This window comes from Microcaecilia unicolor, chromosome 1, assembly GCF_901765095.1.
Source record: "Microcaecilia unicolor chromosome 1, aMicUni1.1, whole genome shotgun sequence".
Lineage (NCBI taxonomy): Eukaryota > Metazoa > Chordata > Amphibia > Gymnophiona > Siphonopidae > Microcaecilia > Microcaecilia unicolor.
In genome coordinates, this window is record NC_044031.1 from 518,268,441 (window position 1) to 518,294,322 (window position 25,882).

General features: G+C 39.5%; 1 protein-coding gene across 1 annotated transcript in view; it reads right to left on the reverse strand.

Moving 5' to 3' along the window:
• The window catches only part of JPH1 (junctophilin 1), a 284,417-nt gene that overhangs the window by 11,703 nt on the left and 246,832 nt on the right, over positions 1-25,882 (reverse strand). The window contains exon 4 of the mRNA XM_030215656.1: positions 16,139-16,788. Within this exon, the coding sequence (XP_030071516.1) occupies positions 16,139-16,788 (650 nt within the window). The remainder of the gene's footprint in view (positions 1-16,138; positions 16,789-25,882) is intronic.

A 25,882-nucleotide genomic window follows, 5' to 3' on the forward strand; every position in this document is an offset into this window, starting at 1 on the left:
GAAAATCTTCCCTTTGAAAGTCCACTGCTACAAAGAAGTTTTCTGCCCAGGGAATGTACCTAGTTGGCTATTAAGTTTCCTAAGCAAATTCCTTTGAACACTGTCTTAAATACTGCCTTTTCTCTGTCTAAATCCTTCAACACCAAATAAAGTGACTTTTTATTTTGCTGCTTCCATTTGTGAAACTTTTCTCACACGTAAAACTTTGTAAATATATACCTCAGACATATTGTCTCTTGGCTCCTCTGGTTTGTACTAGAGGCAATGGAGGAAGAAAAATGAACATAAGAATAGCCATACTGGGTCAGACCAATGGTTCCATCTAGCCCAGTATTCTGTTTCTAGTAGTGCCAATCCAGGTCACAAGTACCTGGCAAAAACCTAATTAGCAGCAACATTTCATGCTGCTAATCCCAGAGCATAGAGTGGCTTCCCTCTACTACTATTTAACATTTCTAAAGCGCTACCAGGGTTACGCAGCGCTGTACAGTTTAACAAAGAAGGACAGTCCCTGCTCAAAGGTGCTTACAATCTAACGGACAAAAAGTGCAGTCAATCAAATTGGGGGCAGTCTAGATTTCCTGGATAGAGGTACAATGGTTAGGTGCCGAAAGCGACATTGAAGAGGTGGGCTTTGAGCAAGGATTTGAAGATGGGCAGGGAGGGGGCTTGGCGTATGGGCTCAGGGAGTTTATTCCAAGCATAGGGTGAGGCGAGGCAGAAAGGGCGGAGCCTGGAGTTGGCGGTGGTGGAGAAGGGTACTAAGAGGAGGGATTTGTCCTGTGAGCAGAGGTTACGGGTAGGAGCGTAAGGGGAGATGAGGGTAGAGAGGTAATGAGGGGCTGCAGATTGAGTGCATTTGTAGGTTAGTAGGAGAAGCTTGAACTGTATGTGGTACCTGATCGGAAGCCAGTGAAGTGACTTGAGGAGAGCGGTGATATGAGCATATCGGTCTATCTCAATAACAGACTATGGACTTTTCACCCAGGAACTTGTCCAAACCTTTTTTAAACCCTGATATGCTAACCACCATTACCACATCCTCCAGCAACAAAGTTCCAGAGCTTAACTATTCTTGCAGTGAAAAAATATTTCCTCCTATTTGTTTTTAATGTATTTCCACATAATTTCATCGAGTGTCCCCTGGTTTTGTATTTTTTTGAAAAAGTGAAAAATTGATACACGTTTACCCATTCTACATCACTCAGGATTTTGAACCTCAATCATATCCTCCCTCAGCTGTCCTTTTCCAAGCATTAGAGCCCTAACCTCTTTAGCCATTCCTATTATGAAAGGAGTTCCATCTCTATCAGTCTGGTCACTTCTTCGAACCTTTTCTAATTCCACTGTATCTTTTTTGAGATACAGCAACCAGAACTGAATGCAACACTCAAGGTGAGATTGCAACTTGGAGCACATCATGTTTGGTTCTTGGCTCAATGATGCAGAGCTGACAAGTTACCCAGTTCTAGGGGAGAGACTTTTTGGCCAATCCAATGGTTGAATTTACATGCTAATTCAGTATGTTCTTTGTAGTCCCTGATACTACCAAGCTAAATCAGAGCTGCTTGTCCCATATTGTACCAGGATAGGGTTGCAGAAATCCAGGACTATTTCATAATTTCCTTACTGGAACTGGGTAACTTGGCAGCTCTCCAGCTCTAACCATTAAGCCTATTTGAGGCATTTGCTTGCAGGGTCTTCCTGCTCACTCACAAAGTATTACTGCCACCATCCCCACAGATAGGCTCTGTACTTTCCCTGCTACTTTTCATTTCTCAAATAATATGACTGACCTAGTGTGATAGAACAGTGTGTTAAGTCTGTAAACTGAATAAATTAATTCAGAAGTGTATTTCTCTAGTTTGGCCAGCTGGTAGTGCATGATTATGCTTAAAGCTGTTAGAGAACTCTTTCTTTTAGTTAGCATACGGATAAAGAAAATGCCTGTAGTGATGTAATCATTTTTTTCCAAAGTTTGACTGTTCTGGGCACTGATTGGCCCAGGAGCTCTTTACTGGCTTTTTTTTTCAGTTTCAGCCCAGGAGAAGAGAGAGAGAAAGCTCTTTGCTGAAGCACGTGATAACTGGTGAGCAGCTATATGTCCTGATCTCCCCAGGTACTTTGTAGGAAGTAAACAAATGTTTAGTTAGTGTTATAATTGATCCATATTTCAGTTACCTGTTATTGTTTGCTGATTGCACATTTTTTTATTCATTGTTCAACACATTTTTAAGACAATAAACAATTGTTTATTGTCTCTGCCTGTCTGGACTGATAAAGAATCCTAGTGGTTTGTGTGTTGGGTCTGAGTGCTTTCTGGTAACTGTGAGACCACTAGGAGTGTGGCCCCAGTAATCTAGAAATCACTGGGGATAATTTGAGAGTGGGAGACTCGCCCAGGGGCAATTGTGACCCAGTCAGTGGGAGGAGGGTGCTAGTGTAGAGCAGGTGCAGGCGGACCTGAGCTGTGCTGGGAATAGACCCTCTGAGTGGCCGCATGGTAACCCGAAGCAGGTGGCTAGGCGATTCGTGACAGCCAGTATCATCTTTGCCCTTTATTAATGTATCATAACTGAGATGTGTGTGATGGAAAGCAGTGGTTATTTGGTGAGAGCAAATCCAGTGCCATAGCATATGGCAAACATGTTTACCTGGTAGATTGAAATTCAAACTCATTAGGATATAACATATGTAAAGTTCTGGCTTGCTGTTTTGACATGCAGCAATGCTATCATTTAGGTTTGTAAAGTAAAACTACTTGATTTATTTTAAAAATTGCCCATTTTATTTTTAGACATGAGGTGTGGCCTTTAGACATCTATGATTATCATTAACTACTTAAGGCAGAGCATCAAAAACAAGTACCATTTAACTGCTTAAAATAGCAAATGTAAAACTAGTCTTTGCTGTCAAAGATTGAACAGGGCAGGTGCTGAATGATGTATCCATATGCAGGTTTTGGGTAAAGAAGCAATACTAACAAAAATATATTGAGTAACTTGGATAGCAAGCAGCAAGACTTTGGAAAAACATTATAGGAACGTTCTTTTCCTCACAATCATATCTCTCATTTCGAAAGAAAATGAAAACCCTCTTATTAAAGAAATATGTTCTTTAATTAGATTTCTGCTTGTCACCAAATAACCAATGTAATTCTCAGAGGAATATTCTGATCTCTCTATCTCCTAGGATTCTTGTTAACCGCTTAGAACTGAAAAGGTGTTAGTGGGATATAAGAACAAATAATGTAATGTAAAAATAAGTCCCCTTTTCTTTTCAGTTATCAGAAGAGATAAGTGTTAGCCTCTTTCATGATTAAAACTCACACAGGTTATCACCTAGGGAGGAAAGCGTAAAATAGACCTAAGCGTAAAAGGTACCTCTCTTATTCTTAGTGTGAAAACACAGGAAACAAAATAGGTACCAAAAGGGAAAATATATCAGGAATATGGCCAAAAGATGAAACAAGAGTTAAAAAATCAACGTGATATTCTGAACACTGTTGGCCGTCTCTAAACATAATAGAAAGAAAAATTAACAATCCCCCCCCTCCAAAACACTCTATTTCTTAAAAATGTCTTGCTGTTAATTTATGTCCAAAACAACATTTATCCAAACAGATTTTCAGATTTTTCCAAATTAATCTCTTAGCTGCCTAACGATGTACACTACATAAGTAGATGACAGAGAAAAAGCTTATTGGCATGGTTTACTTCTTCTCACCTCACGATGCTGCTCTCAGCTGCTTCTGCCTTTCGCTACTAGAGTAAGCCCTGTCATCTCTGCCTTTTCCGACTACAGCAAGCCCTGTCATCGGTGTCATGTAATGACATCAACCACATGCGGAAGTAACTTTTGCTTGTCTAAGGAGAATGCTTTCTCTTAGCTTTTGTAGGAGAAGCAAGGTATTTCTTTATATACCTGCTCTATCTTATGTCCAACAATGTTCTAATCAACCTATTCTTTTCTCAGATAAGACCTCAGAAAACCAGGGGACACATTTCAAGGGAAGGTACTTCACTCAAGGCAGTATACAGCAGGTACAGTTTTAACATAAAACAATTTGCTCACAATAAAGTGACCAGTATACGGTCAAGGAGGGAGGCAAATTTGGAAATGGCAAATTGAAACTTAGTAATAGGATTAACATGAAACAGTATAAAAAATATACACATTTAACAGCACTGTAGATCATAAAATGGAAATATGATAAATACCTGTACAATACAAACAATATCGTAAGAGATGGTATGGAAGAACATTCAAAACAGAGATTTCTGAATATTCTTTAAAGATATGTAAATCTCAGCAGAACTAGTAAAAAACAAAAAGAAAAACAAAACAAAATAAAAACAAACACACACAGTAAACTGGTTGCTATTTTACTTCTACCACTGTTGCCACAAAGGGCCATTTTCGATATGACATCCAATTCCAACTTTGGACATTTTTCTCAAAACATCCAAAATTTAAGTGGGGAATATAGCCATTTTCAAAAGAAAAACGTCTTTTTTTTTTTTTTTTTTTTCCAAAATGGCTATTTGCTAGATGTTTTTGTGCTCTCTGCATTTATCTTTTTGGTCCACTTTTGAAAAGAAAACCATGTCAAAGTGAAAGACCACAAAAATCAAGCCATTGGGATGTAGGAGGAGCCAGCATTCTTATTAGACTGGTCCCCCAGACATCCCAGGACAGCAATGGGGCAAACCCAGAGGCACTGCTGTGGACTTCATATAAATGCTCCCAGGTAAACATCTCACCGTTGCGCCCTTATCTTGTCTGCTGAATCCCCAAAACTCACTTACCTCCAACTGTACACCACTACAATAGCCCTTATGGGTGAAGGGGGCACCTATATGTGGGTACAGTAGGGTTTGGGTAAGAGTTTTTGGAGGTGGGAAGGAGTCAGTGACCACTGGGGGAGTAAGGGGAGGTCATTCCTGATCCTCTCCAGTGGTCATCTGGTCATTTAGGCCACTTTTTGTGACTTGTTATAAAACAGGTCTAGATCAAAACGTCTTAGTTTTAGTCCTGGAACGTTTTTGTTTTGTTTCATTATAGCTGAAATACATCCAAGTGTTAGAAAGCCCAAATCATTGGTATCTCTTCCTATTCCTCTGTGGCTTTACTTACATCTTTCGGCTTTATTGCTGAACCCCTCCCATTTCATTTTCCATCTCTTCTAGCTTTCAAATTCTTTTTTGTCTCCCATCGTCACTTCTTCCCTGCAGTCCTCCATATCTTCCATCTCTATGCCTTTACCATTTTTACCTTGTGCTTCCACTAAATCTCCATTTTTTCCTTCCCTAGCACTGGTCCCCCAAGCCTTTCGCTTTATATGCAGCATCTTCCCCCCTCTCCTCCAGTCACTCAGTTACCATCAGTGGCTGGAGCCCATCCCTTGGGTGCAAATCATTATATACAGTCTGTGCTATCATGGACAGCATTTTTAAAACTGATGCGCTAGCACTTCCTGTTTGCCAATCTCATGCACTGCAAGATTTATATAGTGTTCCAGTGTGTTTCAGAAATCAGGACTAAGGCTATAGGCACATACTGTGTATCTTACAGTTAGCATGGCTGCCGTCATGCCTTCATTACCTGGTGGTGTTATCCTTAGGGTGGAGAGTAAGCAGAACTGAGCTACATAATAAAAACAAATAAATCCTGCTCAGGACTACTAGAAAATATCCCTCAAAAAGACAATCAGCAGCCAGAAGTAACAATACATGGGTTTTGAAAATACTTCTGGTTCTGGTACAAATGATACACAGTGGTCAGCAGCTACAGGACAGCCCCCTGCCAGGTTCTGAATTGTGGTGGTGTAGCAGTCTGCATGGTCAGATTTACAGCATGCAGCCACACACTCTTTAGAGGAAACACTGGCTAGGAGACAGCACAGGGAACAGTTTGGTACTTGCTGGACTGAACCTGATAAAGGACACAGTTACAGGAGACAGGCTGCAAACAAAGATAGAACTTTGAATTAATCCGTGACTAGAACATCAGAATAACATGACAATGAGTAAATAAGTCTGGTTCTACAGCATTTTCATGTCACAGCCACTCAACCTCAAGATTGAGACCCCTAGGGGAGACCGTATTCCACTGATAAATATAGCGTTGTTCAATGTTAAATAGTTGTGTGCTGTCGTTACCACTTCTGGCCGAGCTCTCCATCTGAACTAGCACAACACATCTTACATCATCAATATTATGTCCCTTGGCAATCCAATGGTTAACCAATGGTGTATCTAGTTTACTATTCCTAATGTTGCTGATGTGTTCTGCTAGTCTATTTTTAAGCTTTCTTTTAGTATGTCCAATATAGTAAAGTGAACAAGGGCAGACAATACAATACACCATCCTTTCACTATTACAGTTGGTATTCATTTTTAGATGGAAAGGTCTGCCAGAACTGGGAACGGCAATCCATGTAGTATCCATAGAATACTTACAGTACACACACCTACCGCAAGGTGAATGACGGCCTTGCAATCCATAATGCACAGGCCGTTTCAACAACTCTCCCAAATTTGATTTGCAGCAAAATGCTATCTTGGGGCGTTCACTGAACACTGGGTGTACCGACAACACGTGTCAATATGTATGTGTTATTTGTCCAATTTGAGGAGCAGTATGAGAGTATGGTAACACACATGCTAACGTTGTGGCCGTGGGTGTTTGAACAGGAGAAAATAACCAAGGTCTATATGCATAGCACACACGCTTATACGCCCTTCTTATAATATGCATGGGATACCCCCGCTTTTTGAATCTTCCATCATATCAAGCGCCTGTATTTTGAAGTCCTGGAGAGACATACAAAGCCTCCTAAGCCTCAAAAATTGCCCGACAGGAACACCCTGACGAGTGGATGTGAATATCGAAGTTAGTACAAAGGATTGTGGATATATGTTGTTTAATAAATATCAACTAGATTTAAATATTAGTCTGGAGTATATTGAATGAACGCAATTAAATTTTAACTACAAGACCCTCGACCAGTCTTCTAACATTCGTAGATCCCTTCTCATTGTTTCCACTCTATTGGCTATTTTCGTATCATCTGCAAAAAGGCAAACCTTTCCTTCCACCCCTTCAGCAATATCTCCCACAAATATATTAAACAGAATAGGCCTCAGCATCGACCCGAGGAACTCCACTGTTCACCTTTCCTTTCCTCTGAGCGGATTCCATTTACCACCACTCTCTTCCACCTGTCGGTCAACCAGTTTCCTATCCAGTTCACCACTTTCGGTCCTAAGTTCAACCCTTTCAGCTTATTCACGGGTCTTCTGTGGGGGACTGTACCAAAGGCTTTGCTGAAATCCAAGTAGATAACATCTAGCCCACGGTCCTTCATCCAGTTCTTTGGTCATGCAGTCAAAGAAGTCAATAAGATTCATTTGGCAGGATTTTCCTTTGGTAAAGCCATGTTGCCTCGGGTCTTGTAATCCATTGGCTTCTAGAAAGTTAACTATCCTTTCTTTCAGCAGCGACTCCATTATTTTTCCTATCGCCGACATGAGACTTACCGGTCTGTAGTTTCCCACTTCTTCCCTGTCTCCACTTTTGTAGAGAGGGACCACATTCGCTCGTCTCCAATCTCGCAGTATGTCTCCCATCTCTAAAGATCTATTAAATAAATCTTTAAGAGGCCCCGCCAGGACCTCTCTGAGCTCCCTTAGTATCCTGGGATGTATCCAATCCGGCCCCATAGCTTTGTCCACCTTCAGATTCTCAAGCTGTTTATAAACTCTTTCTTCTGTAAATGGCGCAGTATCCACTCCATTCCCAGATGTTCTCTCAGCAGCCAACTGCAGTCCTTCTCCAGGATTTTCCTCCTTGAACACTGAAGAGAAATAATTGTTTTGCACGTTCACTTTATCTTCATCACTCTCCACATAGCCATTCTCATTATCTTTCAGTCTCATAATTCCATTCCTATCTTTTCTCCTTTCTCCAATATATCTGAAAAAGGTCTTGTCACCTCTCTTCATCTTTAGCCATTTTTTCTTCAGTTTCCACTTTCGCTAGCCGTATTTCCCTCTTCGCTTCTTTGAGTTTAATCTGATATTCTTTTCCATGATCTTCTCATTGCGTTCTTTTGTATTTCTTGAACAAAGCCTTTGCATCACTTATCTTCAATTTCTTTCAAAGTTTCAAAAAGTCAGCTAACGGGTGTCACATGACATGTACTTGAACAGGATCTCCCACTACATACCTCCAATGTCAGTAAGATCCTCCCAAGCAGTAACCCTAACCACACCCTTTCCAAAGGATATCACGTTATGTAACACCCACTGTGGGCCATTTCCTTTAAGGGCCTTGAAGAACAGACAGTTTTAAATTTAGCCCCGTATTGTGCTGGTAGCCAGTGTTTTTTTTAAATAAAAAATGTTGTGATGTGGTGACATCACTTACAACCTTCTATTGATCTTGCTGAAGCATTCTGAATCAATCAGAGCTGGAGCAAACTCTTTGTAGTCAGACCAGTGTAGAATGCATTACAGTAATCCAGTCTTAATATTTTTATGGCATACACAACTGTGACAACACTTGCCTTCTCAATGTACAGAGAGAGGCAGCATAGTTACCACAAATAATAGAAGCAGGGACCCAAGATGGCGGCGTGAGTAGAAGCACCCGCGGGAGCTCCTGAACCCTGCTCGAAATTTGCACAACTGAGTTTCCTCAAATCCGAAATGCGTAAGAGGAAAGGGAAGTCTAGCTTGCCTGTCTCCACGGGCAAGGTCGATCCCCTTCCGCTGCGTCAGACGACGTTGCAGGAATCAGGCCTTCGAGTGCTTGGAACCGGAGGTAACACTTTGGGTGGTCCGGGAGATCTTGGAGACCGGAGCGCTGAGGGAATTTCGTTGAGCCCTCCCCAGATAACAGTCCCCCAAAGACCGGGGGTTGAGGCGAAGACAACGAGGGAACGCTTAGCAGAATCTGGAAGTCGGTCCCCTGCAGGCGCGGCTGGAGACCCCGTTGCTTCTTCGACGCCGATGAGAACAGCAGCCCAGACAGGTTTGCTGTCTGAAGGGAAGCCCGGCGAATCCCCGTGGAACCTTGGAGGGTTGACTAAACCACCGACTGTTACACTTGACTTACTACATGGAAGCAATTCAAGGCTTGAATTCCAACCTCCAGCAAATTTCAGGTATATTGAGGGGAGAGGTGACTGAACTAAAGCAAGCTCAAATAGTAGTAAAATCTGAAATTGTAGAACAGAAGACCAAAATGGAGACTTTTGATAAAGATTTAGTAGCAGTGAATTCTTCAACTTTAATGTTGATAAAAAATAGCAATTTCCAGCAGCGAAAAATAGAATATCTTGAAAATTAGATAAGAGGCAATAATCTACGATTTCTTAATTTTCCTAAAGCCCCCCTCACCCCGGCTTTAGATATGCTTAAAAAATATTTTTCAGAGGTATTAGGTATTCCCCTTGAGGGACTACCGCCTATTACCAGGACTCAATATATTTCCGGAGCTGGTCTGAGTAAGTTGCCTATAAAGCCCCAGTCTGATGTTAATTTGACAGAATTTTTAGAGCAATCTCTGGAGGTAGTGACTGAAAGAACTACACTGCTGGTTACATTTGCTTTACAACTGGATCGGGATAATATATTTAAACTTTATTTCAGACACATGAACTCTCCTTTTCTTGGATCAAAAATACATATATTTCCAGATTTTTGTAGAGAGACTCAAAGAAGAAGAAAGCAGTTTTTGACGTTAAAAGAGAGGGTTCTCCGATTAGGAGGATCCTTTATATTAAAGTTTCCTTGCAAATGTTATATTTCTTTGAATGCTGTTAATTACATTTTTTTTGACCCAGGGAAGTTAATTGAGTTTATTTCAACTAAAGAATAACTGCTGTGAATTCCTTGATTGCTAGCGCTTATCCTGGCTGTGATACTGAAGGTTCTATCTACTCTCTCTATTTTTTTTTTCTTTACCTTTTTGTAATTTCCTAGATCTTGGGTCAATATTTGTGGACTAAATAAGAGGATGTTTTTGCCTTTTTGAGATATCTAGTTAATACATTAATGCGTGAAGTATGTATCTATGTATTATTGCATAAATGTAAATTTAATAACTCATAAATAAAAAATAAAAAAAAAAAATAATAGAAGCAGCTCTTGAAGGTTGCTTAGATTTGGAGGATCAGCATAAGTGTCGAGTCTAGCTGTATTCCAAGGTTCCTTACTTGTGAATTGAGGGGGAGTTCGTATTTCTCAAAAGATTTTGATGTCAGGTATGTGCCCACTTGCATTAGGGTTCATAGAAGCTCAGTTTTATTTGGGTTCAGACAAAGGTTGCTTTTAGCCCATTCTTAAATTGATGATAAACAGGTAGTTATTTTATTCAGGGCTGTGGGTAAGTCAAGTTCAATGGGTGTGAGTAGCTGTACATCACTGTGTAGATGTAGAATTGAGTGTCCATCAACTGAAATCAGCTTAGCCAGTGCCTTGAAAAATATATTGAACAGAATAGGTGACAATGTTGATCCTTGTGGTATCCCGAAGGTGTGCCTATGGTGGCAATGATAGTATCTGAACCAAAGAGCTACTGTTCCATTGATACCTGTTTCTGCCAGTCATGCTAGCATATCATCATGATCCACAGTGTAAAAACTGCTGAAAAATACAGCAGTACTAACACTGAGGCAAATTCCCCTTCTTGGTTTCTGTGACGATCATGTACATAAGTACATACGTACATAAGTAATGCCATACTGGGAAAAGACCAAGGGTCCATCGAGCCCAGCATCTTGTCCACGACAGCGGCCAATCCAGGCCAAGGGCACCTGGCAAGCTTCCCAAATGTACAAACATTCTATACATGTTATTCCTGGGATTTTGGATTTTTCCAAGTCCGTTTAGTAGCGGTTTATGGACTTGTCCTTTAGGAAACTGTCCAACCCCTTTTTAAACTCTGCTAAGCTAACCGCCTTCACCACATTTTCAGACAATGAATTCCAGAGTTTAATTACACGTTGGGTGAAGAAAATGTTTCTCCGATTTGTTTTAAATTTACTACACTGTAGTTTAATCGCATGCCCCCTAGTCCTAGTATTTTTGGAAAGCGTGAACAGACGCTTCACATCCACCTGTTCCACTCCACTCATTATTTTATATACCTCTATCATGTCTCCCCTCAGCCGTCTCTTCTCCAAGCTGAATAGCCCTAGCCTCCTTAGTCTTTCTTCATAGGGAAGTCGTCCCATCCCCGCTATCATTTTAGTCGCCCTTCACTGCACCTTTTCCAATTCTACTATATCTTTCTTGAGATGTGGCGACCATGGAGCGATACAACGGCATTATAACATCCTCACACCTGTTTTCCATACCTTTCCTAATAATACCCAACATTCTATTCGCTTTCCTAGCCGCAGCAGCACACTGAGCAGAAGGTTTCAGTGTGTTATCGACGACGACACCCAGATCCCTTTCTTGGTCCGTAACTCCGTAACTCCTAATGTGGAACCTTGCATGACGTAGCTATAATTCGGGTTCTTTTTTCCCACATGCATCACCTTGCACTTACTCACATTAAACGTCATCTGCCATTTAGCTGCCCAGTCTCCCAGTCTCGAAAGGTCCTCTTGTAATTTAGTAATGTAGTAATGTAGTAGGGATACAAAAACTGTTTGGGTCTGAATCCATGGATCTAGTCAGTTTCTCTCTTCTAGCCAGTCACTGAGTTGAACACAGACTGTTCTTTCCCTAGAAATGGGCTGTTCAAGTTTGTCTGGTCAAGGTTGCTCTTCTTTAGCAAAGGACACAAACAGTGGCATGCCTAATTCCACTTATTAGACATATGGCTACAATCTGAGCGAGCTACAGAGGCTTGCTAATCAAATCACGTAACCCAACATATAAGATGTGGCAGTAGTAAAAAGTATAACATAATAAGGGGCACTTTTACTAAGCTGCACTAGGCACTAATGCTCACTTAATGCAGAAAAAATGGCCTAATGCAGGATGTGTTAAAGCATTCTGCATTAGTTTTGCCATATGTGCACTAACCACGTGCTTTTATATATTTTTTGTATTTTCTGAGGAGGGGCATTCCAATGCTAACCAGTTAGCTCATCTACGTTATTGCGTGTTAACTGGCGAGTGCATGGATAATTCAGAAGCCCTTACTGCTTACAAAATAGGGAGCAGTAAGTGCTCCCAAAGTAATTTTTAGAAATGGCCGCAAGTCTGACTGATAAAAATTGCTTTTTACCCTTGAGTTGGAATTGTATTGTTCCTCCCTTACTTTCATTTTTGCTCTGTGCCTTGATTTGTAGGGGGTTTCTCTTCTTTTTTTAACATTAGTGTATGACCATTAATGGAAAAAAATAGAAAATTAAGGGGTGGGGGGGAGGTTTACAGCTGCTGTAAAAATGGCCTTAGTGCGCAGGAAAGAGCCGCATAAGGGAGCGCCAAGGCCACTTTTTACCACAGCTTATTAATTGGGCCCTAAAGTAACTAAAGTAAAAACCAAAAAGTAGCAGAGTTTAAAATATATAGCTTGTACCACTGTAGAGACATGTGGATGAAATGTTAAATGAGAATTCATCATTCCTATGTATTGCATTTTAGTTTGGATATAAATACACTCTGGAGGTAAATAATTTCTTTCAGAATACATAACAAATGCTTCAGGTTTAAAAAAGTAATAATTGATAACCCATTATTCATAAACCAATTTAATATCTCTTTGAAGTGCTTACAGCCATAGGAGCCAACTTTTCAAAATTATTGGGGGTGCTAAGTCCAATGGAAATAACCCCTCCCTGGACACAACCAATGAATTTTCTTAATATTGGGGGTGCTCAAGCACCCACAGAGTCGGCTCCAATGCTTACAGCATTAGAATCTTGTGAACTACTAAGCACTGAGAAGCTAGCAATTAACAGTACAGCCCTTTTAGTAAGATATGCCAAGAAATAGGCTCATTCTACAAAGAATAGGCTCCAAAATTTATGCTCATAAATTTAGGAGTGTAATTTATGCTCCTAAATGTATGTAGGAGCACAGATTATAGTCGTAATTATGCTCATAAATTTAGGAGTGTAAATTTAGGAGCATACACTTTGTAGAATAAGGCTCTTAGCATGTCTTTATGTGGGCCTTTCCCATGTACCAAGCCCATTTCTAGTTTGGCCATCAAAATGGGCTTTTTTCTATTTCTTGAATATATTTCCATGTGCTGCTAGCACTAGTGCATGGCCATTAAAAAGAAAAATTACTGGGGGAGCAGTCATCGCCTCTTATTTAAGAGGTCCTAAGGGCTCCCACATTATGGATGTACTATCCAGTTAGCGCAGTGGTAATGTCAATGCGTTAACTGATTAATGCACCCATGCCCATTCTCCACCCCTCTGCTTTAGTGCTTCCTGAATTATGCCATTTTTGCTGCATGAGGAATGCATTAGCGTCTAACACAGCTTAGTAAAAGGGACCTAATATGTTATCTACATGTAATAATTTCCATTAAGGTACCATATACAAGTTAAATAAAATACAGCAGACCATTTTGGTCTGTCTTGATCTATACAAAACCATCATAAAATGTCTTTTGCTAGAACAACTTGTTGGTTCCTCCCTTTCAAAAATGATATAAACCATTTTAAAGCTGATCCACCAATCCCAATCTCCATTGTATGTTCTAATAAACATCATGAACAACCATACCAAATGTATTCTTCAAGTCTTGCCAGAGATTTTCTACTAGATTTAGGCCTCAGTCACTCTAGGACATACACTTTTTCTTGCTGACTGACTCTGTTGCTTTTGCTGTGTGTTTAGGATTATCGTCCTGCTGCAAGTTCAACCTTTTCTTCTGTTTCAGGTCTATGGTAGATTGGAATTGATCTTCCTCCATGATATGCCTATACTTTGCATCAGCTATCTTCACAAAGTTCCCTGACCTTGCTGCTGCAAAACATGCCCGCAACAAAATGCAGCTGTCATCCTTTACTGTAGACATGGTGTTAGGGCAATGTGCTGTGCTGGTTTTATGCCATATATCACTTAGCATTGAGACCAACTTTGGTCTCAAGCTACAAAATCTTATCTCAGATGTGTGCAGTATTTTTTTTAACCACCTTATATTGACTGAGTCAGAGATCTGTCTTGTAAGTTAACCGATGGCCGATTACCTCAGGCAAATGTGTTTGGAAATCAAAGTTGAACAAATAGACTAACTTTATCCAAATTTCTTAAAGAAAACTGGAGGGAAAGAAATTAAATTTAGGATATTAGAATTCTGAAGAATCAGTAAGATATTACAACTGATCAAACCCAACAATAATAAACAAATATTAATTTTACAGTAAATGAAGATGACATACAGAGTTCTTTAATTTAGTGCCCTTTATTTTCTATCTATTTACATGTTTCACCTCTGCTTACACCCTATGCTATCTATTAAGATGTTTTATTGTATTGGCATTTAAGTATCATGCTATGCCGTAATAAGGACTGTTTGAAATTTTTCCTGTTAAAATTGTCTATTGCCTATGTATCTATTTGGGGGGGGGGGGGGGAAGAGAAAACTAATTTTTACTGTACCAGCAAATAGGAAAATTGCTAGATGGCTCTAGGTGTACAGAATGCTTAGTCTCAGATTTGACATCCAACCCCTTTACAGTTTTACCAGGTAAGTAAGATTTCTATTATACTTTCATATTAAATAATTTTCCAATAGTCCTCCTTTTCCACAAGCACTGCCTTTTTCCTTTATTTTTTTTTATTTGATATGATCCTAAGGACTTCAAATTCTACTTTCAGGTATTTGTATTCTATTTTTCTTTCTCTCTTTCTTTACTTTTAAAGTCTGTGTCAGGGCATTTGTATATCTCATTTATCTGTCTTGTGGATTTCTTCCTCTTGCTTGTGATGGGGTTGTTATTTGTCTTCAGGTTCTGGACTACAGCAGTTATTTATTTATTGGGATCTATTAACATCCTTCATGAAGAGAGTCACTCAAGGTGATGTACAGTAGGTACAGTTTAACATAAAACGCTTGTATCTACTAACCTGACTTTAATCAAATTAATAAAAGAATCAGTCTTCCTATTCTGTGTAGATGTCTCTCACTTTGTGTTCCTTAAAAACAGATTATTCTTGTACTGTGTACTAATCTAATAAAATAAAAGGCTAATTTACAATCCCTAATATCTTTCCTACACTAGACAGTTGTTTTCGTACACTAAAGGACTGTAACAAATTTCAATCTTTCATATAGAATCTTCCTTGTCAGTCTTGAAACCCAAGGCAATTATACTCAATAAATCATGCAAATTTCACACTCAAGTGTTCAGATGTAACCAATTTTTCTCAACTCAAATTTTAAATTAAAAATAATTCTGTCAATACTTAGCCATAATATTTTCTATTTAAGGATTTTCAGTCTTCAGATTCTTTAACTGCCTGTAGTTTAAAAGCGGTATCAAACTTTCAAAGAAGCAAATTTCAATTACCTTCCACTCCAATTCCCAGCTTACCTAAGAGCTCCCCTAACAGTCTCTGGGGTTCTTTTACTAAATTGCGCTGAAACATGGCTTTTTTTTTTGACCGAAAATGGACGTGCGGCAAAATGAAAATTGGTGCGCATCCATTTATGATACCTTATCGCCACCCATTCACTTAGTGGTAACATCTCATGCATTAACAAGGTGGTAATGGTGTACGTGTGTACAATGCCTTTTACCGCCCGGTTAGCGCTGTGTACCGGAAAATAAAAATTATCTTCCGGCGCGTGTAGTGGAGGCAAGTAAAAAATGAAATTACCACTCGGGCCACGTGGTAGTTTCAAATTGACGGGCGTTGGGCATGTGTAGGCGCCTACGTGTCTTAGTAAAAGGGCCCCTCTATGTGTCTTTTTGTAACAAGCTTAAGATTTTTTTTATTTTATGAACATTTGATTCATGTTTTCTTTTTCTTCTTTCCCCACTGTTTTATCCAATACTTATTCTTACCTAAATTTACCTCAGTGATTATTTGATTGTTTATTCTATGTTTAATTGTGATTTTTCCCCAGTGACTCGTTCCTTTTATGCAATCCACTTCATAATTTTCTGGGAAAAGGTGGAATAGAAATGTACAAGATAAGGTATAGCACCTACCGAATTAACTTCTTCATGTTCCACAGAAAACTGTGAATCATTATTAATTTGTTTCTTTGGCGTAGCAAGTTCTGGTTTCTTTACTTTTGGTTCAGGTTTGATTTCTTTGGCATCTATTTTCTTCGGAGATTTTCTAGGACTTTGCTTTTGAGCTGGTGGCATCCATGTAAGTGTAGAAGATGCTGGGTTTGAGTCTTCAGGTTCATCATCATATAGCCCCTTATGAGGTACACCTGAATTTGCTTTTACATGGTAACCATGGTACTGGGTATGCAGCTCTCCATTTCCAGGGCTGCTGGGATTGTTGCTAGCTAATGACTTTGGCTGAGGTTTCACAGTTGCCTCCTCTCTCATGGTTATTTTCTGAGGCAGAGGCTTGTTCACAGTTGGTGTAAGGTTTTCACCCAAGCTCCTTTCCGTATTGAGTACTGTTGCTCCTATTACAGAATTCTGTGTTTTCACGGGAGTAGGAGAGGAGGAGGAAATAGTATGGTTCCGTTTTTCCTCAGGGGTGTGTGGGGGTGTAGTACCTTTTCTATAAAAATGAGGAGATTCTTTTGGTGGTGGTGGTGCTTTTTCTGGAACCTTCTCCTCAAGGGTCTCTCTGACTTCTAAAACATCCTGAAACTTTTGTTTAACATAGTCAGGCCCTGAAACAGAGAAGAAAAATATAAAAATTAATCTTTCATAATAAAGCAGAACACACAATGTTCTCTTAGGACCCCCTTTTATTAAAGGGTGGTAAGCCCTTAACATGCAGGCTACCACAGAAATGCTTTAGAGAGCTATGTGGTATTTTGCCTGTTTACATGCACTAACCTGCAAATTACAGATTAAAAAAAATATTTTTGGGAGGGGGCATGTAATGAGAGGAGAGTGGATATGGAAGCATTAGCTAGCTAGCGCATTATACATAACGTGTGCTAACTGGCTGATGTAGTGTTAACGTGGCATCACTTAGCGCCTCCTAAATATTTAGGAGGCAGTGAGTTCTCCCGTGTTAACTCTAGACAGACACTGCACACTAATGATATTAGAGCACAATCTGCAATAAAATATATTTAAAAAAACACCCAAAATGCTGTATTAAATCTGGTTTTAGCACACAGTAAAATCCTGCAATATCACAAGTTAAGCCCAAATTCTAGCATATTTTAATAAAAGTGCCCCTGAATATAAAAATCAAATTTAAACTTTACAAATAAAAAACAGTATGATTTAACACCATCAAAAGAAAACAAAAAAAAAAAAATTAGATTTTTTTCAATATTTTATCTTTTGATTAAAAAAACCCGCAGCAGATGATTCACTTGATCATGTTTCGGACACGGAATTTAAACATATCAAGGTGGTATTAGTGGCTTTAATGGCTGACCTCAAGCAACTACCATTTGCACAGAGTACTAATTTCCATAAACCAATAAGGACTAAAGACTATAAATGGTACCTAAAAAATTGGTGCTGAAAAAATAGCACTTAGAGCTATAAAAATACACATGTATATTTTAAGTAAAGTGATATTTTATATCATCCAGCCTCAGGCAGAAAGCCAGTGTTACTCAAAGAGAAAGGAGACATACAGGAGGAGGAGGCAACTCAACCATTAACTGTAGAATATATTCCGTAACATTTGAGTATGTGCTATAAATGCCATTTACACCAGGTGCAGGTAGTGTTCATTCTCTTTCATTTTACCATAAACATAAGATTTAATTTTGTAATCACCACAGAACTAAAGCTAATGACTAGAACTGTGATTATATCTAATTCAGCAATATGCCAAGGAATGCAAGCAGCTAAGTGATGCTGACTTTACCTCTCAAAGAAAAAATTGAATGTGAAACTAAAGTGCAAAACTGTAAACAAGATATGAAGAAATCAAGTTGATAAATCAATACCAAAGAGAACATATTGAAAATGCCAAATGCCTTCCATATACAGTGGGGGAAATAAGTATTTGATCCCTTGCTGATTTTGTAAGTTTGCCCACTGACAAAGACATGAGCAGCCCATAATTGAAGGGTAGGTTATTGGTAACAGTGAGAGATAGCACATCACAAATTAAATCCGGAAAATCACATTGTGGAAAGTATATGAATTTATTTGCATTCTGCAGAGGGAAATAAGTATTTAATCCCTCTGGCAAACAAGACCTAATACTTGGTGGCAAAACCCTTGTTGGCAAGCACAGCGGTCAGACGTCTTCTGTAGTTGATGATGAGGTTTGCACACATGTCAGGAGGAATTTTGGTCCACTCCTCTTTGCAGATCATCTCTAAATCATTAAGAGTTCTGGGCTGTCGCTTGGCAACTCGCAGCTTCAGCTCCCTCCATAAGTTTTCAATGGGATTAAGGTCTGGTGACTGGCTAGGCCACTCCATGACCCTAATGTGCTTCTTCCTGAGCCACTCCTTTGTTGCCTTGGCTGTATGTTTTGGGTCATTGTCGTGCTGGAAGACCCAGCCATGACCCATTTTTAAGGCCCTGGCGGAGGGAAGGAGGTTGTCACTCAGAATTGTACGGTACATGGCCCCATCCATTCTCCCATTGATGCGGTGAAGTAGTCCTGTGCCCTTAGCAGAGAAACACCCCCAAAACATAACATTTCCACCTCCATGCTTGACAGTGGGGACGGTGTTCTTTGGGTCATAGGCAGCATTTCTCTTCCTCCAAACACGGCGAGTTGAGTTCATGCCAAAGAGCTCAATTTTTGTCTCATCTGACCACAGCACCTTCTCCCAATCACTCTCGGCATCATCCAGGTGTTCACTGGCAAACTTCAGACGGGCCGTCACATGTGCCTTCCGGAGCAGGGGGACCTTGCGGGCACTGCAGGATTGCAATCCGTTATGTCGTAATGTGTTACCAATGGTTTTCGTGGTGACAGTGGTCCCAGCTGCCTTGACATCATTGACAAGTTCCCCCCTTGTAGTTGTAGGCTGATTTCTAACCTTCCTCATGATCAAGGATACCCCACGAGGTGAGATTTTGCGTGGAGCCCCAGATCTTTGTCGATTGACAGTCATTTTGTACTTCTTCCATTTTCTTACTATGGCACCAACAGTTGTCTCCTTCTCGCCCAGCGTCTTACTGATGGTTTTGTAGCCCATTCCAGCCTTGTGCAGGTGTATGATCTTGTCCCTGACATCCTTAGACAGCTCCTTGCTCTTGGCCATTTTGTAGAGGTTAGAGTCTGACTGATTCACTGAGTCTGTGGACAGGTGTCTTTCATACAGGTGACCATTGCCGACAGCTGTCTGTCATGCAGGTAACGAGTTGATTTGGAGCATCTACCTGGTCTGTAGGGGCCAGATCTCTTACTGGTTGGTGGGGGATCAAATACTTATTTCCCTCTGCAGAAGAGAGGCTGAGAAGGCTAGGGCTTTTCAGCTTTTCAGCTTGGAGAAGAGACGGCTGAGGGGAGATATGATAGAAGTGTATAAAATAATGAGTGGAATGGATCGGGTGGATGTGAAGCGACTGTTCACGCTATCGAAAAATACTAGGACTAGAGGGCATGAGTTGAAGCTACAGTGTGGTAAATTTAAAACGAATCGGAGAAAATTTTTCTTCACCCAACGTGTAATTAGACTCTGGAATTCGTTGCCGGAGAACGTGGTACGGGCGGTTAGCTTGACGGAGTTTAAAAAGGGGTTAGATAGATTCCTAAAGGACAAGTCCATAGACCGCTATTAAATGGACTTGGAAAAATTCCGCATTTTTAGGTATAACTTGTCTGGAATGTTTTTACGTTTGGGGAGCGTGCCAGGTGCCCTTGACCTGGATTGGCCACTGTCGGTGACAGGATGCTGGGCTAGATGGACCTTTGGTCTTTCCCAGTATGGCACTACTTATGTACTTATGTACTTAAATTCATATACTTTCCACAATGTGATTTTCCGGATTTAATTTGTGATGTGCTATCTCTCACTGTTACCAATAACCTACCCTTCAATTATGGGCTGCTCATGTCTTTGTCAGTGGGCAAACTTACAAAATCAGCAAGGGATCAAATACTTATTTCCCCCACTGTATATGAAATGCCAGAAATATTTTAGTACTGACTCTGAATGTCATCTAACTGTACAGATGATAATCTTAGTTGTTTAAAACCTGTCACATTTTCAGACACTATTGTCCACAGACAGTGAGCAATGTTTTAACCTCATGATTTAGGCTATCATTTCCCTTTAATGATTATGTGACACCAAAAACTCCTTATAAATAAACCATATTTAAAATGTTATGAAAACATTTTATCTCAGCCCTCCTTGTTCTGTACAGATAAATCTGTATATGACAGGACAAAATATAAAAACTGGAGCTTGACAAACATAATCCCTACAATGCTTTCCTGGCTCTTACACCTCAGTATAGGATAGGAGTAAGAGTCGTTACGCTTTTCCAGACAGGCTGTCATGCTGGTGAGGTTGATCCCCCTACAGGAAAATACTGTTCAGTTTCCACACGCTCCTGAAATTTGAAAGCTAGGCCTCAAAATCCTGACTCTGCTGCTCACTTTCCTATTCTCCATGGAACTGCTATGGGAGAATAGGCTTTGGTCAAACAGGACACAGAGCACGTCCCTCCCAAGCCCCTCCTCCCTTCAAGGTCAGGTATTTATTGAACATGTAGTTTTTGTATAGAGATCTGTAGAAATCTGTCTTTATTTCATTTATAGAATTTGATAGCATTTCACCAGGACCACAACGAGAGTGGAATACAGAAGAATGTAATATACAGTGAACTGAATAGCAAAACATATACCAATATAAACTGCCCAACAAAACATTACAAGTAGACAAACAAGTAGCAGAACAAAGGGAGGCTGGTCACTAAAGTGACAGGGACACAAATAACTAGAAAAGCCAGGTTTTCATACCTTTTTTCCTCCCCAACAAGCAATGTGCTCTAAGGACTGGTGTAATACTTGTAATGCTGCCTTTTCAGACACTGAGCACTTGCAGGGAGGGCATGGCTACTGTGAAGACAAATACCTCAACATTCCTTAAAGATGATCCTGTGTGTAAGTACCAGCATGTCTTTTTGCTAGGTAAAAGCACCATGTACATATGTGTGTTTGTATGCACAAATGTAAAAAAGTGAATCAAGAACAGGACAGAAAACCCAAAGGGGAAAAAAAAAATAATACAACACAACTCAGGGAACTTATTTTCCACCAACTTACCATAATCAGCATTTAAGCGAAAATTAATCCCCAAAGAAACAATATATCATTTACATTAAAAATAAAAATTGTACATATATTTAATATTCATACCTTCAAAAACTTACTTAATAAAAAAAGCCTTCAATAATTTCAGAAATCTGAAGTAAGAAGGTTCTAATCTAACCTCTAAAGCCAAAAGTTACAGAGTTTTACAGCCTGGTACAGAAAAGAAGCAGTAAAATACCTTTTGTGACAAACATTGATTACTGAAGAAAAATGGAGTAACAAGCCATTTCTCGCTAGACAACGTCTCAAGGAAGCAGAAGGAAGAGACAAACGAGGGAAAAAGCTTGGAGCTAAGCCACGGAGCATCCTAAAAACTATAATACAGCATTTAAAAAGACAATGTGCATGACTAGGAATCCAGGGACATTTAATCAGAAAAGAAATGACCCTTTCCTGATGAACATTAAAAAGTAATCCAGTGGCTGCATTTTGTAAGATATGCAAGCGGGTAAAAGTAATAAATAGAAATAAATCAAAACATAGAAAAGAAAATAAGATGATACCTTTTTTTATTGGACTGACTTCAAGGAGTGGCCTAGTGGTTAGAGTGGTGGACTTTGGTCCTGGGGAACTGAGGAACTGAGTTCGATTCCCACTTCAGGCACAGGCAGCTCCTTGTGACTCTGGGCAAGTCACTTAACCCTCCATTGCCCCAGGTACAAATAAGTACCTGTATACAATATGTAAGCCGCATTGAGCCTGCCATGAGTGGGAAAGCGCGGGGTACAAATATAACAAAAACAATGTATTAAAGTGGACTAACATGGCTACCACACCACTTTACTCAAGTAAAGAAATTCTCCGTGCGACATACATATAAAAGGTTGCAATAATAAAAGGAGGAAAGCACAATAGTTTAAGTGAATAGAACAAGGTGATCATGCAAAAAGTAATTTTTAACCTGCTTGATCACCTTTAATTTGTACAAATATTACATCTTTCAGCGTGAGATAGGAATCCAAAATAACCCCTAATATGGGTGTTTGCCCAGAAGATTTAACACAAAAACAATATTTTAAATAGTTCTACCTCTCAGTCTTGCAACCATTTAGTTTTAGTGTTTTCATCTGTTAAGCTCATTATATTAAACAGCAGTTTTCATACATTTTTTGTTTTATGGCAGTTTGTCTTGGGAATGGTCTTCCGGCTGTAGTTCGCCTTTTGAAGGATTATTTTACCTTTTGGAAGGCTTATCGGTTTTTCTGATACTACTTTTGATATTTCTCTCCAAAACTTGTTTTTTTTTGTCTAATTTGTTTATTGTTAATTCCTGATGTTTGTATCAGTGCCATTTTCATTTGACAGTCCGCCTTGAATCTCATATGAGAGTTGGTGGGTTAAAAATCCTGTATAACATAAGAGGATTCAAATTCCAACACATTTATCACTATTTTAGCGGATGGACGCAGTAGAGAAGGGGTACCAAACCAGATTAGCTTTGTCTTATCCGTGTTCAGTTTTAAACAAATGGAAACAGCCCAATCCTTTACAATAGTAAAGCAATCCTAAATCAGAGACAAAAGTCATTCAGCGAGGATTCTAAAGGGATCAATAAAGTTATATCATCAGCATAGGTATAATAAGATATCATCATGCATTTCAGTTTCTGGCCAAACATTACCATTACTATATTAAACATAAAGAGTAGCCATATAGGGTCAGACCAATGGTCCATCTAGCCCAGTATCCTGTTTTCCAAACAGTGGCCAAGCCAGGTCAAAAGTACCCGACAGAAACCCAAATTGTGGCAACATTCCATACAACAAATCCCAGGGCAAGAAGTTGCTTCCCATGTCTGTCTCAATAACAGACTATTGACTTTTCCTCTAGGAATTTGTCCAAACCTTTTTTAAACCCAGATACACTAACCACTGTTACCACATCCTCTGGCAAACAGTTCCAGAGCTTAAGTATTCGTTGAGTGAAAAAATATTTCCTCCTATTTGTTTTAAAAGTATTTCCACGTAACTTCCTTGAGTGTCCCCTAGTCTTTGTAATTTTGGAATGAGTAAAAAAAAATGGATTTACTTCTACTCATTCTACACCACTCAGGATTTTGTAGACCTCAATCATCTCCTCTTATCCATCTCTTTTCCAAGCTGAAGAGCCCTAACCTCTTTAACCTTTCCTCTTTCGAGAGGAGTTACGTCCCCTTTATCATTTCGGTCGCTCTTCTTTGAATCTTTTCTAATTCTGCTACACCTTTTTTGAGATATGGCAACCAAAACTGAATGCAATACTCAAGGAGCGGACGCACCATGGAGCAATACAAACAGAACTAGAGACAGCAGAGAACCCTGAGGGACTCCACATCTCTTTTTTCCATTTTTCAGAATCTTCATTTGCCCATTTAACTTTATAAGATCTTTTGCAAAGAATGTCTTTGAAACATGAAAGCACTCTCCCCGATACACCAATTGAGTTTAACAAGTAAAGCAATAGGTCATGATCTATCAGGTTAAAAGATGCAGACAGATGAAATTTTAATATCACTTGCTGACCATGAATTAATTATATATGTATCTCAGAAAGCAAAGTCCCTAAAAAAATCTCTATGTTAAAACCTTTGTGAGAAGCAGACATATTCTGAAAGTGTTATGATTTTCTTTTTTTATTTATTATTATAATTTTTATAACTTTACAAATCCAAACACTTGTCTACAGAAACACAGTGTAGAATATCATTAATTAGAAACTGTATATTAAGAAAATAAACATTCACTTTCTTAGACCACATTAAGGGGGTATGAAACCATATACAAAGGAATATTAAGAAATATTATTCATTTTAAGTAAGGCAGTGATTGGAGACTCTTCCATTACATATCCAATATTATTTAAGACTTTTCAAATCTAGAAAAACTTTAATTGTTCTGGGGCAAAAAATATATATATATATTTTGATTGTCCAAATCTTAACATGTATTTACATGGACAGGCTAGGAAAAATGTGGCACCCAGATCAAGCACTTGCTGTTTCATTTCTAGAAAAAGCTTTCTCCTCTCTTGGGTCACTTTGGTAACATCTGGATAAATCCAAATTTTCCCTCCACCAAACAGGTCTTTAGAGTGTTTAAAATAAAGTTTCAAAATATTATTAAGGTCCTGTTCAAATACAAAGCAGACCAATAATGTAGCTCTTTCCGGTGTATTATCAATCGACTGTTCCAAAATTTCTGAAATATTACTCAAATCCAAATTGTCCGCAGGTCTATGTTCCACTTCATTTTTCTCAAATCTTTTAGGAATATAGTAAATTTTATTTATAGGAGGTATAGCTTTCGAAGGAATTTTCAAATTTTCAACCAAATATCTTTTGAATAAATCTAAAAGGTAGTATTCCTGGTGGTTTGGGAAAATTCAATATGCAAAGATTTAAACGTCTATTATGGTTTTCAATTTGTTTGATTTTTCTATGAATAGCCAGTTTATCTTTTACCACAGTTGAATTATATTCTTGTAATTGCTTAATCTTTTTGCATCAAATTAACATGGGAAGATAGATCCTCTTTCACAACTTCTATTGTTTTAACCATTTCTTCGAAGTTGAGAGATAATACTGAAATCTCACCTGAAGACTTTTGAAGCATATTGTCCATTGTATTCAGCTTTATCCAGATTTTCTCAAGGCTTATCTCCATAGTTGTTTCGGAGGCTCCGGTTAGCTCTCGGGCCTCCGCTTCCAGACGTTTCAATCGCGGTGGTAGGCTCTCACCAGGGAGCTGTTCGACAACATTTAAGGTAGACTGAAAGCTGTCTACCAACACCGTTTTAAACGCGGAACATGGAGGAATATTGGAATCTGAGGGCGGAGACGGAGATGTTTCCTGGCCCGGCGTAGTTTCCTCTCCTTCAAGGAACTACGCTACGGGTCTTGTCACCCCCCAGTTCATTTGAGGCTCCGGCAAGGTAGCGGTCTATGCTCTGCTGAACCGGCGAGGAAGACGAGACCGGTGAGGGAGTACGTCTCAGTATTCCTTTTCTTTTAGTACGGGGCATTATTTTCTTTTAGGTAGAAATTCAAAACCTCCAGCAGAGGCAGCACGATCGCACACCAAATGCCTTCACGACGCCATCTTGACACCGTTATGATTTTCTAAATAAGCAGCTGACTGACAATACTCTCAGCGATTTTTGTAAACAATCGAATACTTGCTATAGGTCTATAATTAGATAGTTCTTGGTTTTTCAAAGTAAGATTCTTTGAGATAAGTTGCAAGATAATCTCCCACAGGATCTAGAAAACGTCCTGATCTGAATCTGTGACATAGCCACAGGGGCCTGGGCCTCCCCACTTTGGGTTCAGGTCTTCTCCAACATTGTGGTAGCCAGTACATGCGTGGCGGGCGGTGCTCAAGCCCCGCCAGTTGTACAGTTCCCCTGCCAGAGCCCAGCCCATACTGCCTCAGCAGCAGGAAGTTGGCAGGGTGCTCTAGCAGAGGCACTTCCGAGCATGCTCAGTTCATGTAGTTGAACTGAGCATGTGCAGATGCACTGGCGTTGGGAGG